Raw genomic sequence first — 14301 nt, 5'->3', positions numbered from 1 at the left:
CTCTGTATCATAGCACTCTGTTTCTCTTTACCAAGCTGAAACTCAAAAGCCTTTCAAAGCAGGTCAGGCCCTCCCAGCAGCAGCCCTCCCATTTGGAAATGCCTCCTCCTTATTTGTAATAAATCATTTGGTGCCTATTCTCCCTACCTGGGTACCCTTCATATGGGCAGCAAAAGGGTCTGTTCCATTTGTAAATCCCACCCCCCCCCCCACCACCATTTATAATTAACCATTTGGTGCCTATTCTGAGTATCCCATAATGACAATAAATGGGTCTGTTTCAGTGTTCTAGTGCCAGGGCCAGCCCTTAGCATTGTGGGGACAGAATAAATACCATGTGCATTAGTAAGCAGTCAGTGCCTTTCCCTGTGGACAGCCTAAATTAATCTGGAAGGTTCATCTGAAGTTCTCCCCTCCCCCAATAAAGCTTCCTTCTGGCATGTAGTGCCTTCTGCATAAACCACTGTTTGAGGTCACTAGAGCTTACCTCTGCCAGCCTGCAATGGCTTGCAGCCGCCAGGTTCCTGGGTTGCCTCAGGAAGGAAGAAATGTACCCCAAACTACACCACGTTTAATTTCTAAGTCACCTGGGTGTCTCTTTGAAGACGCAGGTCTTGCTCATCAGGATCATTCCTGGACTCACTGTTTCTGTAGAGAAGAAAAGCAGTTGTAGAACAGGGTTTGCAAACAACAGCCTCTCTTCTATTGACAGGGTGACAAGCAATGGTCTTAAAGGGAAATGTATTATTTCTCTATGTGCATGGGCTCTATCTATACACATACACATTTCTCCCAAATGCCTTGCTTCTCAAGGAGTAAGTGCACCTCAGAATTAACTGAGAAGTTTGAAAAAGTCCCCAAACCCAGGCTGTCCCCAAACAAATTAAATCAGAATCCCTGGGTGGACCCAGGCAATAGTGTTTTTTAAAGTTCCCCAGGTGAATCCAGTGGGCAGCCAGCACTACTGTTGTAAAGAAAGCCACATTTTTCCATCTGGGGCTTTTAGGAGGGAAACCTCTAAGTTTTAAAAACCATATACAGCAGAGCTTTGCAAATATGATTAGTTTTTGTTTTATTTTATTTCTCTACCTCTCATAAACAACTTCGAAGTGTGGGCACAACGTTGCCATCTGTAAGGCATATGACAATAACAGACGGTCTCCTAATAACCAGGGAGGCATTAACGTTCACAGGCTCTAAATTATTTGGATTCATCTGGTATGATCTGTGATGAAGCCACTTAATGCTGGGTTTCTGTGTCTTTTCAATGGCAGCACCAGAAGTGGGAAGGCCATATTTTCTGGGCTGTATATATTGTTCTTTGTCATCCTATTGAATTGTTACAAGATGGATTTATAACAGACCTAAAGCTAGTATCAAAATGAAAATTAGTTCTTGAGTAGAAAAATAGCAATCCTGTTTGACTCGCCTGTAGCGATGGTGTTCTATCTGCCTCTGCGAGGAGGGAAATGACTTCTTAATGTGGTTTTCTTCCACTAAGGAGAATTAAATCTATGTGGCAAAATGTAAAACCAGAGTGCTGGCAGCCAAATTCTGAACAGAAGATCCATGACCCTCATCAACATATTTGTGGCCCAGTTATATGCTAATGAACCTCATTTAGACTCAAACTTACCCCAAGTGGAAATATAGCTCAGCTGGAGAGCCTGGGTATCATTCCTTCACTGGTTTGCTTTGTGTGTCAAAGTTTGCTCAGAAATACTGGGGAAATTTCTCCATCTGCTCCAAGGGGCCACGTTGGGGGGAATGGGGTCTCTCTGGGTTAGATTTACAGTGATTTTGGCCCAAGATAGCAAACTCCACTATGTTAGTGGAGAGACTTTTTGCTGAGGCAGCAAGATGCTTTTCAAAGGACTGCCTTTTGGCTGGGGAGGGGACTGCGCCTGGTGGGTGGAACTGGCCACTCAGGTGGCAGGCAGCTCCTCTAGGATAGATAAAAAGGCAAAAATTGTTGGGAATAACTCAGCCACTGCCTAGCTGGCTGATCTTTGACAAGCAAATGAACTTCCTCAGAGCTCAATTTCTTCCTTGGTAAAGATGGGGCTAAGCGGTGCCTGCCTTGTGTAGGGATTATGGTACAGATTAAATGAAATGGTGTAGGATGAAATAATACACATCAAAGAAACTACCGGTTCATATCATAAATACTGGCCATCATTGGTACTGTTAAAACATTTACCTCAATCTCTTCAAACGACTTACAAAATACTACACTGCACATCCTGTGAATTTATACCTTCAGCATTTTACAATGGATAAAGCCACACACAGGAATAACAAATTTAGTTAATAAAACTGAACTGCAATAGGAGATTAAGGGGGAAAATTGAGCTCTTCTAATGAAGAGCTTTGAGAACATCCTCTCTCTGGTAGAATGGAAATTTTATTTACTCTATATGCAAATCTGAGACATATACAAGATGTTTTTAAAAATAAATATGCGTATTTGAAGAGGATTTTTAAATGATTTAATTGACTTAGATCGATTGTTAATTTCTTGATGTTTTCTAATTTTTTTAACTGTTTGCCTGCTAAAGCCTCTTTTAATGGATATGCTCTTATTTCTTACTCAGTACTCACGGCTCTTGTACTGTTATCACAGATTTACTTGGGCTATTTTGCTTCACTGAACAAAACTCCTCCAAGCTCATATAAGAGAGACTAAGCCAAAGAGGATAGTAGGGAAACCATAGGCCACTTTAGTAGAATGATCATGGGTAGGTGTAAAACAGTTTCTTCATTGAATGGTGAGTAAAATACATGAATGATGCCAGCCAAGCATAAGATCAGAGAGTACTGGGGATTACTGTAAATGGGAGGAAGCTCCCCAGTCTGTGACCTCCCACTTACAGCCTCCAGCAGACAAGACAAGGCATCGAACAGGCCACAGCATAGCCTGATCTGGTTATGTTATCACCAAAGCTGGAAATGTGGACACTTACATGACACCTCCCCATTTTCAAATTTTGGCAACCAATACAATTAAAGGACATACACCTTTCAGCCTCTGATTTGCAAATTCTGTTTAGCCATCCGCACAACACTTGTTCAGAGATCCCAAGGACCCATTATTAATAAGCCTATTCCATTGTTTTCTCCAAAGCTCCAGAAACATGACAAAGAGGAAGAGGACTCCCCAACCCTGTGGAGATCTGAGGAGGAAATGGCATCAGAAGCTGCAGCACTAAGGGTCTACTTTCAGTGACTTTGCAGGTAAAGACTGTGCCTTCATCATCACTCACAGCTTCCATGGGGCCTTGGAAGGAGACTTCCTGCCCAGGATGGGGACACATAAAAATAGGTACAGAGGAATTCAAAAGATATAAAAGCCTGAGCGGAAAAAACCCTGACCCTTGAGGCAGGGATTCCTACCTCTGGGTTTCCTTTTCCTCCCTGCCTCCATGTCACCTTCTACATAACTTTCAGCTCACTTCCTTCCAGCCACCTTCCCCTAGCCCACCTGGGTCACCATCCTGCCCTTCTCCAGTTCAATCCTGCCAGGCAGCCCAAGATCTTTTGTAATGCATACCTGATCCTTTAAAAAGTTAATACCCACTGAGAGCTCTAGTCTCAGATTTCTACATAGGCTGGAAGGGGCTTGTGAGCCAGCTGACTCACTATCTTCTGACCAGATCAGTCTTTCTTCCACTTGGGCCTCTTCTCTTCAGCTGCTATTTGGTAAATTGCTTTTGTAAATTCCCTTTAGTTTTGGCTGCTGGAAAGCTCAAGGCCACAGGGAAAGGGCAGACGTGATAGAATTATCTCTTTGCATTAATGATGTTGAACTGTTGAGAGATAACAGATTTAAGATTCTGGTGGAAAGCTGTAGCCATTTTCCTTTTTTAAAATGCATATCTGCACCAAATATTTATAGAATATCCAGGAGCTTATGGATCTTCTGAAATGTACTAACAAATGGGGTTGCCATGAAATATTGGGGCATCCCTAGACTAAAAAATGCTACCTATATTTTATCTGTCAACCCTGTTAAAAACAAAACAAAACAAACAAAACTCCTTCCATGGTCCTCAGATAAAGTGTCTCTCTCCTAAATAGTTTTTTTTTCCTTTTGGGAATTGTCTGCTTCATCTGGTCTTGTGTTTATACTATAAGCTGTTGAAGTAGATCAGACACAAATTAAAAACACAATTAGTGAATACTGGTAGCAACAGAATTATATAAAATTATATCCACTGCTTAGTGGTCATGATTTTTTGGTAGAAAACATGTTCATTGTATTCCATTTTCCATTTGAAATAGGAGTCTTTTACAGTTAGTTTTTAGTATTTGTGCATTTCTTGGGCATTCTTTCCCCTGCCTCCTTTTTAAAGTATTCCAATTACTTGAAGACCAAGTATCAACTATGTCTCCCCCATTATTGTTCATGCATGTCCTAGTGCTCAGGCACTTGCATTCTAGAACACTTATTTCACTGGAGAATGAAACTGGAGAATGTCATTGGCTTGTCAGCTGCATTCCATTCAATTGCCTGAAGGGATATAGTGTAGTGCTAGCAAAAGCTGTCTTTGATCATTTATTTCTAAACTTTGCTACTGTTCACCTTCTCATTTCTTCCTTCTTCCCTTCTTCCTTCCTTCCTCTGGATCAAGCCAGTCTACCTAAGAACACAGACCCATAGGCATGGCTGCAGATCTCCTTCTGTTCCTCTTCTGAAAGTCAGTGTGTCATTGTGGGATGTCCCATTCAAATGGGGTTGCTGTTCTTCAGACTCAACTTACTAAGCTGATCTTTTCTTTTTTTCTTCCAGTTTCTTATGTAATAGGGACTTCCAGATCAAGGCAAGAAAGCTCTAGACTTTTCCTGAGGCTTGCTGAATTGTAGGACTCTGTGTTAGAATGCATTTTCTAGACATTTTAAGAGGATTTAAACTTACTACCCAAGTTTCCTGTATGCTTTGCTTCACCAGTTTTTGCTTCTGTCATGCCTTGAGGCCTAACATCTCCTGTCTTCTGGGTGAATCAACTTGCCTTGGAAGTCTTGCCAGAAAGACATTCATCCCAGCTTGCTGTACAAACTATTGCCACAATGCCTGTGGGTTTTTTAAATTAATTAGCATTAATATCTCTCTTTAAAGGCCTTTGGTTACAGACCAAACAAATCACCTTCAGTTTTCTCAGCCATCAGAGGTAGGAACAGAGAAAAGGAGCGATGATGATGTGGGTTGCCAAATAGCTCAACTAGTAACTTGGAGGCTAGGGACTTAAGCATAGGGTCCTAAGATTTCACCAAGAGCACCATCATCTCCTGCAGTATAAAGGGATAATATATATTTCCCCTTAGAGGCAAAGGTTTGATACCCACTCTCCTTCCTTTTCAAAATGCATCTGCATAACCAAATGTTTATGTAATGTTAAGGGATTCATAGAACTTCTGAAATTTCATTAATAAATAGGGCTGTCATGCAATATTTGAATATATCTAGACCTAAAAAAATTATTCATTGTTTATGTGAAATCCAGATAAGCTTGACCTCTCCAAGGTTTCCCCATTACACCCTCAGTAGCAAGTCGGTCTTAGGCAGAGCCAGTATGAAGACACTCATGTTGCTCACCTGGGAAGACTGCACAATTCACAACATGCACAAAGGCAGGTAGGCTAGGGTTCAGCCCTGGAAAGGATAATAGTAGCCAACATTTCCAAGTTTCTAAGATATAGGTTCTATTATCCCATCTTGCAGATAATAAGAAAACTGAATCTCAATGATGTTAAGTGTTATTACAAGGTAAATAGTTCCAAGTGACAGAGTTGAGATAGAACCCAGACACTCAAACCCCAAAGACCATTCTCTTAATCTCTGGACTGCCTATCTTGCTAAAAGAGCTCACTTTCCCAGCCAACACGGCCTCTGCATTCCAACTCTCCTTGCTTGCAAGTTTTTCCAGACTGAACTAATTCTTATCTAGGCACCTGTCCTCTTCACTCCACCATGTGACCAAGTACCTAAGTAATATGACCTTGAGCAAATACAGTGTTTCCCAAATCTCTCTCATTCCTATGTATCATGCCTCTCTCTCTTTCTTTCTCTCTCTCTCTCTGTACCAGGGTATTGTTTACTCATTATTTACCTGATTCACTATTAAACGTTCTACGTTAACGTCAATGAAAAACAAGTATTTTTTCAATTAGAAATGAAGCATAAAAATAAATATGAGAGAGGGGCGCCTGGGTGGCGCAGTCGGTTAAGCGCCGGACTTCAGCCAGGTCACAATCTCGCGGTCCGGGAGTTCGAGCCCCGCGTCAGGCTCTGGGCTGATGGCTCAGAGCCTGGAGCCTGTTTCTGATTCTGTGTCTCCCTCTCTCTCTGCCCCTCCCCCATTCATGCTCTGTCTCTCTCTGTCCCAAAAATAAATAAATGGTGAAAAAAATAAATAAATAAATAAATAAATAAATAAATAAATATGAGAGAAAAACAATGCTGATGAATTCCAGCTTGGCATAGTTGCTTGCCCATAGACATTGGGAGTGAGATTCATTCTCTCTTTGCTAAAAAGAGAGGCTAGCCATTGTTACAGAGGCATTCCATTCCAGAACTGAACAAAGACTCTCTATTCGACATATTTAAAAGGATTAAAAGGGAATAATTTATTAATAGTGAGATTCAGTGAAGATCATCTAAAATTATCATAAACAGACAAATGATACCTGTCTTTGGAAGACAGCAGTGGAGGTCAGAATTCAAACCCAGAGCAAGCTGACTCCAGACCTGTAGCAATCCCCCTAAGTTAGTGCTCCCCGTGTCTCTCACCAGGTATGTGGAGAAGATAAGGCACCTGGGGGGAACCAGAGTCAGCTTCCTTGGGGATAAGAGCCCAGTCTCTTGTACTTGGCTGGAGGACACTGGGCAGCAAGCCCCACATCATGCCCTACTGCTCCTGACAGGCATGCTTAGTCTCTAGGCTGATGGGATCTATCTGAAATCATTGCTTCTCCTGGGAGACCAACTCCTAGGGCTTGGCCTTCACACTGTGTTTGCCATTAGTCTATCTTAAAAACCGGTGTGCAAACCTGTACCCAGAGATGCCCAATATGGGGAAGGGACTATAGTAGACAAAAACAAAACAAAACAAAAACAACAACAACAACAACAACAACAACAACAACAAAACGAAAAACCTACTCTCTCCTGAATGTTTGGTGTGGAAATACTAGCAACCTCTCAGTAAGTAGAAACCCCTGTTTTGTATCTTCTTGACGTATAAACCTCCATTAATCCCCAAGCATGACAAGACTGCCATAGGACCACAGAGATAAACATCCTCAAACTATGAACTCTTTACTCAGCCTCTTGAAGCCATCAGGGCATCAACGTTCGCTTAGATGTATAGAATTCTCTTGATCTTACCATGTAACCCTGCAGGATGTTTTGGTGTTTTGACTACTCTCTGTATCCTTTTCCTAGCAGAAAATGACTTTGAATTGCAATTTCTTAAGCAATAGTGAAAAACAGACATTGCCTTCATCAGGCACGGCAGAGACAACAGCCCAAGTGTTGCTGAATGAAGCTCCTCCACCTGACAGATCCCTGATGAGGGTGGGAATCCCTTGGTTCTAGGAATTCAACATCTGCCTTCTGCTTAGGTGAATTTGTGCAGTGGCTCCCCACATACTGGGCTGAGTTCCAAGATGGGGCTTTGTGATAGCTCTTTTGGTCTGTGTTCTGAATCACATCAGATTACAGTGCATCCATATCCCTTATCTAACTGCATCTTTCCTGGAACATAATAATTCTTTACATAGGTGTTTCATACCTGAGCGTGCTGCCTTTATACACCCGTGTTGAGCTTCCTACTTAATTGTAAAGCAATGCCATGTGTCCTAGTGAGGGAAGGCTCCCACCCCATGTTAGAACTGAGTGGGCTAGTTGCTTGTAAAGTCTGCAAGCATCACCCCTAACTCTGATAGGAAGAGCAGAGAAGGTTTCCACACCCTGTTGTGTCAGCAGAGTTCATTTGTAATTCATCAAACTCTCCTCTGTGCATGCCGTTATTTTATAGATAATTGGTTGCCTCTCATTACTCATAACAGAGCCATGCAATTTCAAAGCAACTGAGTCAGCCCAAAACAGCATTATTAGTAGTTACAGATATACTGTCGAGGCAAAATTTTGACACTGGCATTTTTGAAAAATCACCATAATTCCAGCCACTGGACCACACTTATATCATAATCATGGACAGTCGAGGTGGACGAGAAAGGACAGGTTTGCTTATTTAGCACCTGTTCTGGTCACTGAATCGTGCCTTTTAAAACATACCCCAACAGTTTGGACAAATTCTCATCCTTCTCAGAGAGGGTCTGCTCTCAGCCTAGCAGCCTCTGATGAGAAAGGCCAGAAAGTCGATCATAGTATTCTCATGTTTTCTCAGGAGAGAGGAGGGTTTTAATGTCAGCTCCTTGGCAGTTCAATCCTAAACCTACCAGGCAATCCCCATGTGGAGGTATGATTAGGACTGATGAATGTGTTTACCAACACTCATTGCCAAATTAATACAATCAAAATATTTCTTTACCATGGAAGTACAAGAGAAGATTCTTTAAGGCTAATGACACTTTAGTATATTCAAAGCTCTTTATATAAAAAAAAAGTCATCATTTTAAACACAGCTGGAAAAGAGATTTTAGTTTGGTTTTTCTTCTTCTGCACTTCATGTTTCTAGAGGATTGTGCTGCCTCTCCTCTTATTCTGTGAAGACTACCTTTATAAACCAGATTTCAGTAGTAAGGAATTAAAGACTCTATGTTTTGAATTAAATATAAATCAAGTCACTATTGTCTGACTAAATTGTGAATGAGAAACCATAGATTTATAGCAATTTTAGAAATAATCAAACCTGATGTCCTATTAAGTGGTTTATTTTGCCACAGCCCAAAAAGATGACCATCTAGTTATACTTGAAAAACTTCCCTTTATACAAATTCTGAGACAGTCTATACCCCATGGCTTCAAAATGGGTTTTAGCTTTAGATTATTTTTGTAATATTTTACCAAGATCCAGCTGTCTCTTACATGTGGCCAATAGTTCAGGCAAAATATTTCTACAGGCCATTGATGACTAAAGTATCTACAGAACTCTTCCACTGAGATTTAGTTCAAGTGATAGTAAAAATGACTCATGTCCCATGGTTAATTGTTAACTCTCATGAATCCTTGAATGACATGAACCCTCAGCACAGAGTTCTTTTCAGAAAAGTGTAATCCAAATGCCAATTATGACTTTGCTTTAGTTGCATCTTGGAAAATGATAATAGAACAAAGCCCATCATCATCACCATCCCCAGGATCCGCATCTCCAGAAATGGATAATGTATCACACATCAATATGCATACTCTTGCAAAAACTTTCCAAAAAATTTTACCGACTCTCAAGACTTGTTTTTTTTTCTTTTTCCTTTCAATGCTTGATTCTCTTTATGTGGTGTTCTCTTTTCATTTTTCTCATTTTGTCTTTGTCTCTGCCAGAAAGGAGGAGGGTAGAAAAAGAATCTCCTAGAGGTTGTGGGAGGTTAATATGAAGGAAGGCTCTAAACATTCATATTAGTAATCTTCAACCTATCATTTTGTCATAACTAGTGTTTATACAGTTCATTCCATTCTTTCCCTAACATGTCCCTAAGCCACCTCTTACGTAATAAGTCCTCCATTATTTTGACATTCCAGGCATCTATCAAGTTAAGTGCTCAACCAATGAGGGCACACTAGAAAAGGCAGTTCTAAATTGTGCTCCTTTTGGTGTTAACAGTTTTCCAAAAGACACTGAAGTATGTTTTTTTTATTTTTTTAATGTTTCATTTATTTTTGAGAGCGACAGAGACAGAGAACAAACAGGGGAAGGGCAGAGAGAGAGGGAGACACAGAATCAAAGAAGCAGGCTCCAGGCTCAGAGCTGTCAGCACAGAGCCTGACATGGGGCTCGAACTTGTGAACCACGAGATCATGATCTGGGCAGAAGTCGGATGCTTAAGTGACTGAGCCACCCAGGTGCCCCAGTATGGTTTATTCCTTCTAACTTATCCTAAGTGATGAGCAATGGAGACTATATCTTCTTTATTAAAGTAAAATCCAAAAACAATGGAGGGAAGAAAGGAGAGGAGCTAAGGAAACAACATTTACAGAATTAAAATATCCCATTAGGCCCACTTGTCTCAATAGTGTTGGTAAAATTAGACCCTCAGCCCAATTCTATGTAATGTGCCCCTTCTTTTTCCTCTTCCCTCATTTAATGGTAAATAAGGAAAGACAGTGCTATGGAAGCCATATTGGGAGCTCTCCTACACTTTCTTGTGGCCAGATCATTTAGGGGATAGATACCTGCCATCCATGCCATGCCCTTCCCAGACCCCAATGCACTGACCTATTACCATTTTGCAACCCTGTCACTAGGAAAATCTTGTTTCCCCTACTAGAGCCTCCCATAAATAATCTGGAATCAAGAGAAAGTCAGGTGGCAGATAATGCCTCCCCCTCTAAAGAAAATGCTTGTCTGGAGCTTTACACAGAACTTTCTAAAATGTGCTTTGAAAAGAAAAGACTGGTAAGGTGAAAATTATGTCTCAGCCCCCCTACAAAAAAATAATATATATATATTTTTTAGTCACTTGTCCTAAGCACTAGACATGTTCACCACCAAATCAAAGTATAAAAAGACAACTTTCAGTTTCCTAACAATAATGTATGGATTGTCTGCCATGTTGTTTTTTACTGTCAATGGAAATGTCTTAAATAATTTAAGCTTGCTCCCTAGGAACATAGTCACTAAACTTACTCTGTGGACTTGGACACATCATTCTATTGTGCCTCACTTTTCCTGTATCCGAATTACTATTGTGGAAAGCACCTTAATTATATCCTAAGGTTTTTCTTAGAATAATGCAAAGTAATGGCTAGGAAATACACTAGCAAAAACAGCTCTAAATTGTGCTCATTCTAGATTTAATACTTCTCTGATGATACAAGAGACATTTCAGTATGTTCCACTACCTCCAATTTATCACAAATGGTGAGCAATGGAGACTATGAGTATCCATTACTTGTGCCAATATGTAGATTCATTATTTTCCCTGTGATTTCAATTATACTTTAAAGATGATAAATTATGGAAATGTTCAGGTAATGATAAATTAGTTTAAACAGTAATTAAAGAATACAACCTGTAGGGCAGGATATTTTCAGACCACCAAAAGAGAAAAGAAAAGGTATGACTTCTGCTTTTATTCATACCATACAAAATAATTTGAATTAAATATCCCACAGTGTTCAACTAGGAAAAAATTGTATAGAATATACACAAACATCTGCTAAAAGGTAACAAAGCAGCAAGGGAATATAATAAGGTCAAGATCCAAGAGCAGCTAGAAAACCAGAGAGGAGCCTAGCATTTGGGGCTGCTTTTCTGCTGAGGGTATTTGTGTCTTGGAGAGGCAGATGGGGCTAAAACAATAAAACCTAGGTTTCCAATAGTAGAGCACTTTCTAAATCTCCATACCTGGGTGGGCATGCAAAAATCTGAGAAGGTGATACCATTCAAAAAAGAGTGACCCAGGGGCGCCTGGGTGGCTGAGTCGTTTAGGTGGCTAACTTTGGCCCAGGTCATGATCTCATGGTCTTTGGGTTCGAGCCCCACTTTGGACTCTGTGCTGGAAGCTCAGAGCCTGGAGCCTGCTTCCAATTCTGTGTCTCCCTCTCTCTCTGCACCTCTCCTGCTTGCTCTCTGTCTCTTTCTCAAATAATAAACATTAAAAAATTTTTTTTTTAAATAAATAATTTAAAAAAAAAAAGAGTGACCCAGATGTAAGCCAGCCCTACTACCAGCAGTAGCACAATTTCAAATCATCTGGGCAATCAAGAAAGTTTCAGTCTTGGAAATGTGAGATCCCAACTTGCTAGTCTTATTAGGTTCCTGGCAGAAGCAAAGAAAAAATAATTCCTGGAAGAAAATAATATCATCCAAGATTTTAAATCATGTCTACAAATTATTTTCTTCAAATGCCCAACACATGAATGTGCACACACATACCCCATAGCATATTTGGAGACAAGTCAATACAAATAAGATTAGAATCATAGGATACCTAAAATCGGAATGATCAGAAGTAGTCATTAAAATAACTAAGTTTAACTTGTTTCTAGAAAGGAAAGATTTTTAAAAACCTTTCCTGAGAGCTGGGATCTATAAGAAAATGAGATGATGTGAAAAAGAACCAAATAGAAATTCTAGAACACAAAAATACAATAACCCCAGGAATGAATTTAGCAGGAAAAGGAAAGTTACTAAATTCTTAAAGATGAGCCATATGAAAATATTCAGCATGAACCAGTAAGAGATGAAGGAAGAGTGGGAAAAAGGATAAGGAAGGTCAGAAGACATAATGAGAAAGCCTCGTAGATATGTATTCACCATTCCAAAACTTCCAGTGGAAGCTATAATTAAAGAGATAATAGCTGTGAATTTTTCAAAACTGGCAAAAGCCACCAATCCAAAATTCAAGAACACACCATACCCCGAGCAGGGGGTTTGGCATCCCCACCTAAGCTTATCATGATAAAACTGCAGAAGGACAAAGAGTGAGTTGTCAGGTTTAATAGTGGGGGTAGGGTAGGAAAACCTTACATTCAAAGGAGTAATAAAGGAAGAGACCAAAGGCAACAAGAACAAAAAAGAAAATGACAAGACCATGGAATCACATCTTTAAAGAGCTGAAAGAAAATAAGCATCAACCTAGATTTCTATAGCCAGTTAACACGTTCTTTTAGAATAAAAGTGAAGTAAACACACTTTCTGACAAGGCTGAGAGAATTTGTCACTGGCAGGCTCTTCCAAAAGGAATTCTAAAGAAAAAGAAATCAATGGAAGTTACAAACAATTTTGAACTAAATGAAAAAAACTAAAAATGGTAGATGCAACTAAACGTGTTTAGAGAGTAACTTACGTTAAATTATGACTGCTGTGCATTTAATGGAAGGAAATAAAAGCTGAAAGTAATACGTTAAACATCTGAATATTGCAGTCATTAAAAAGGAAAAGAGCATATAACGAATAATTTTAGGCCAATAAATTTGAAAATTGGGGTTCAATTTGTAAATTTCTAGAAAAAATACATTTTACCCAAACTGACACAAAGTAAAAAAGTTAGTTGAGCGTGAACTTCAGTTCAGGTCATGATCTCACTCACGGTTCGTGAGTTCAAGCCCCGTGTCAGGCTCTGTGCTGACAGCTCAGAGCCTGGAGCCTGCTTTGGATTCTGTGTCTCCCTTTGTCTGTCTCTCAAAAATAAAGAAATACTAAAAAAAAATTTTAAAACCGAAGTCCAACCTAAATTAGAACCCTTCTCACAATGACAGCATTAGACCCAGATAATTGCATAGTAGAATTCAGCAGTAAAGTTAAGAAACAAGAATCTGAATAAGATTATTATCATCTGTATGACTGCTGGAAAAATTCTGGCAGAAAATAAAATGAAAGAGAAGGAAATTCTTGTGCCTCTCAATTTGTTGTAGGAATTGCCTTGCACATGAACATGACAAGAACATAACATAAAAGAAATCTCCAGACTAATGGCACATGGAAACACACATACCAAAGTCCTAAAATATATCAGAAAGGTAGACAGATGGTGTGTGTGTGTGTGTGTGTGTGTGTGTGTGTGTGTGTGAGAGAGAGAGAGAGAGAGAGAGAGAATTCACAATCTATGAAAAGGATAATACATTATGACCAATGCAGTGTGCTTTTACATTAGACTTTCAAGCACTGTCTTTCACCAGACTAATAAAAGCTAGGTGAAAGGATGATCTCAGTAGATGCAGAAAAATATGTTGATCACATTCAACATCCAACATAATAAATACAAAAGTTCCAGGACACTAGAACTAGAGGGAATGTGTACTTCAGGATGAAACACTGTAAACTATTTATCTGAGATTGTAAATGAGAATATTCACTATGAGCCCTGTTTTTTCACAATATACTCAAGGTCCTAGGTAGTACAGTAAGGCAAGAACAATAAACAAAAGATAGAAGGATTATAAAGGAAGGAATAAAACTGTCATTATTTGTAGATAGTTTGATACATGCAGAAAACAGAAATGAATCTACTGAGAAACAACTATAATTAGTGATTAAACTTAACAAGACCTCTTAATATAAGATCAATATATCTAAGCTTTTTTTATTTTTAATATGAAATTTATTGTCAAATTGGTTTCCACACAACACCCATGCTCATCCCAACAGGTGCCCTCCTCAATGCCCATCACTCACTTTC

At 39.6% G+C, this 14301-nt stretch overlaps 1 protein-coding gene and 1 long non-coding RNA gene across 10 annotated transcripts in view; one reads left to right on the top strand and one right to left on the bottom strand.

Moving 5' to 3' along the window:
* Positions 1 to 14301, bottom strand: part of LOC123607518 — a 93434-nt gene that overhangs the window by 35368 nt on the left and 43765 nt on the right. Inside the window, exon 2 of one of the 2 annotated variants that reach the window (XR_006716770.1) lies at positions 588 to 648. This is a non-coding gene — a long non-coding RNA (uncharacterized LOC123607518). The other variant, XR_006716771.1, reaches the window with a different exon arrangement.
* FHIT (fragile histidine triad diadenosine triphosphatase) overlaps positions 1 to 14301 on the top strand; it is a 1417560-nt gene that overhangs the window by 1385111 nt on the left and 18148 nt on the right. For all 8 annotated transcript variants that reach the window (XM_045496936.1, XM_045496934.1, XM_045496935.1 and 5 more), the window contains one exon: positions 3125 to 3234. In XM_045496936.1, coding sequence (XP_045352892.1) covers positions 3125 to 3226 — 102 coding nt within the window. In that variant the 3' untranslated portion in view covers positions 3227 to 3234. The remainder of the gene's footprint in view (positions 1 to 3124; positions 3235 to 14301) is intronic.

Source organism: Leopardus geoffroyi, chromosome A2 (assembly GCF_018350155.1).
Source record: "Leopardus geoffroyi isolate Oge1 chromosome A2, O.geoffroyi_Oge1_pat1.0, whole genome shotgun sequence".
NCBI lineage: Eukaryota > Metazoa > Chordata > Mammalia > Carnivora > Felidae > Leopardus > Leopardus geoffroyi.
The sequence above is the reverse complement of the archived record's forward strand: the minus strand, read 5'-3'. Positions and strand labels throughout refer to the sequence as shown.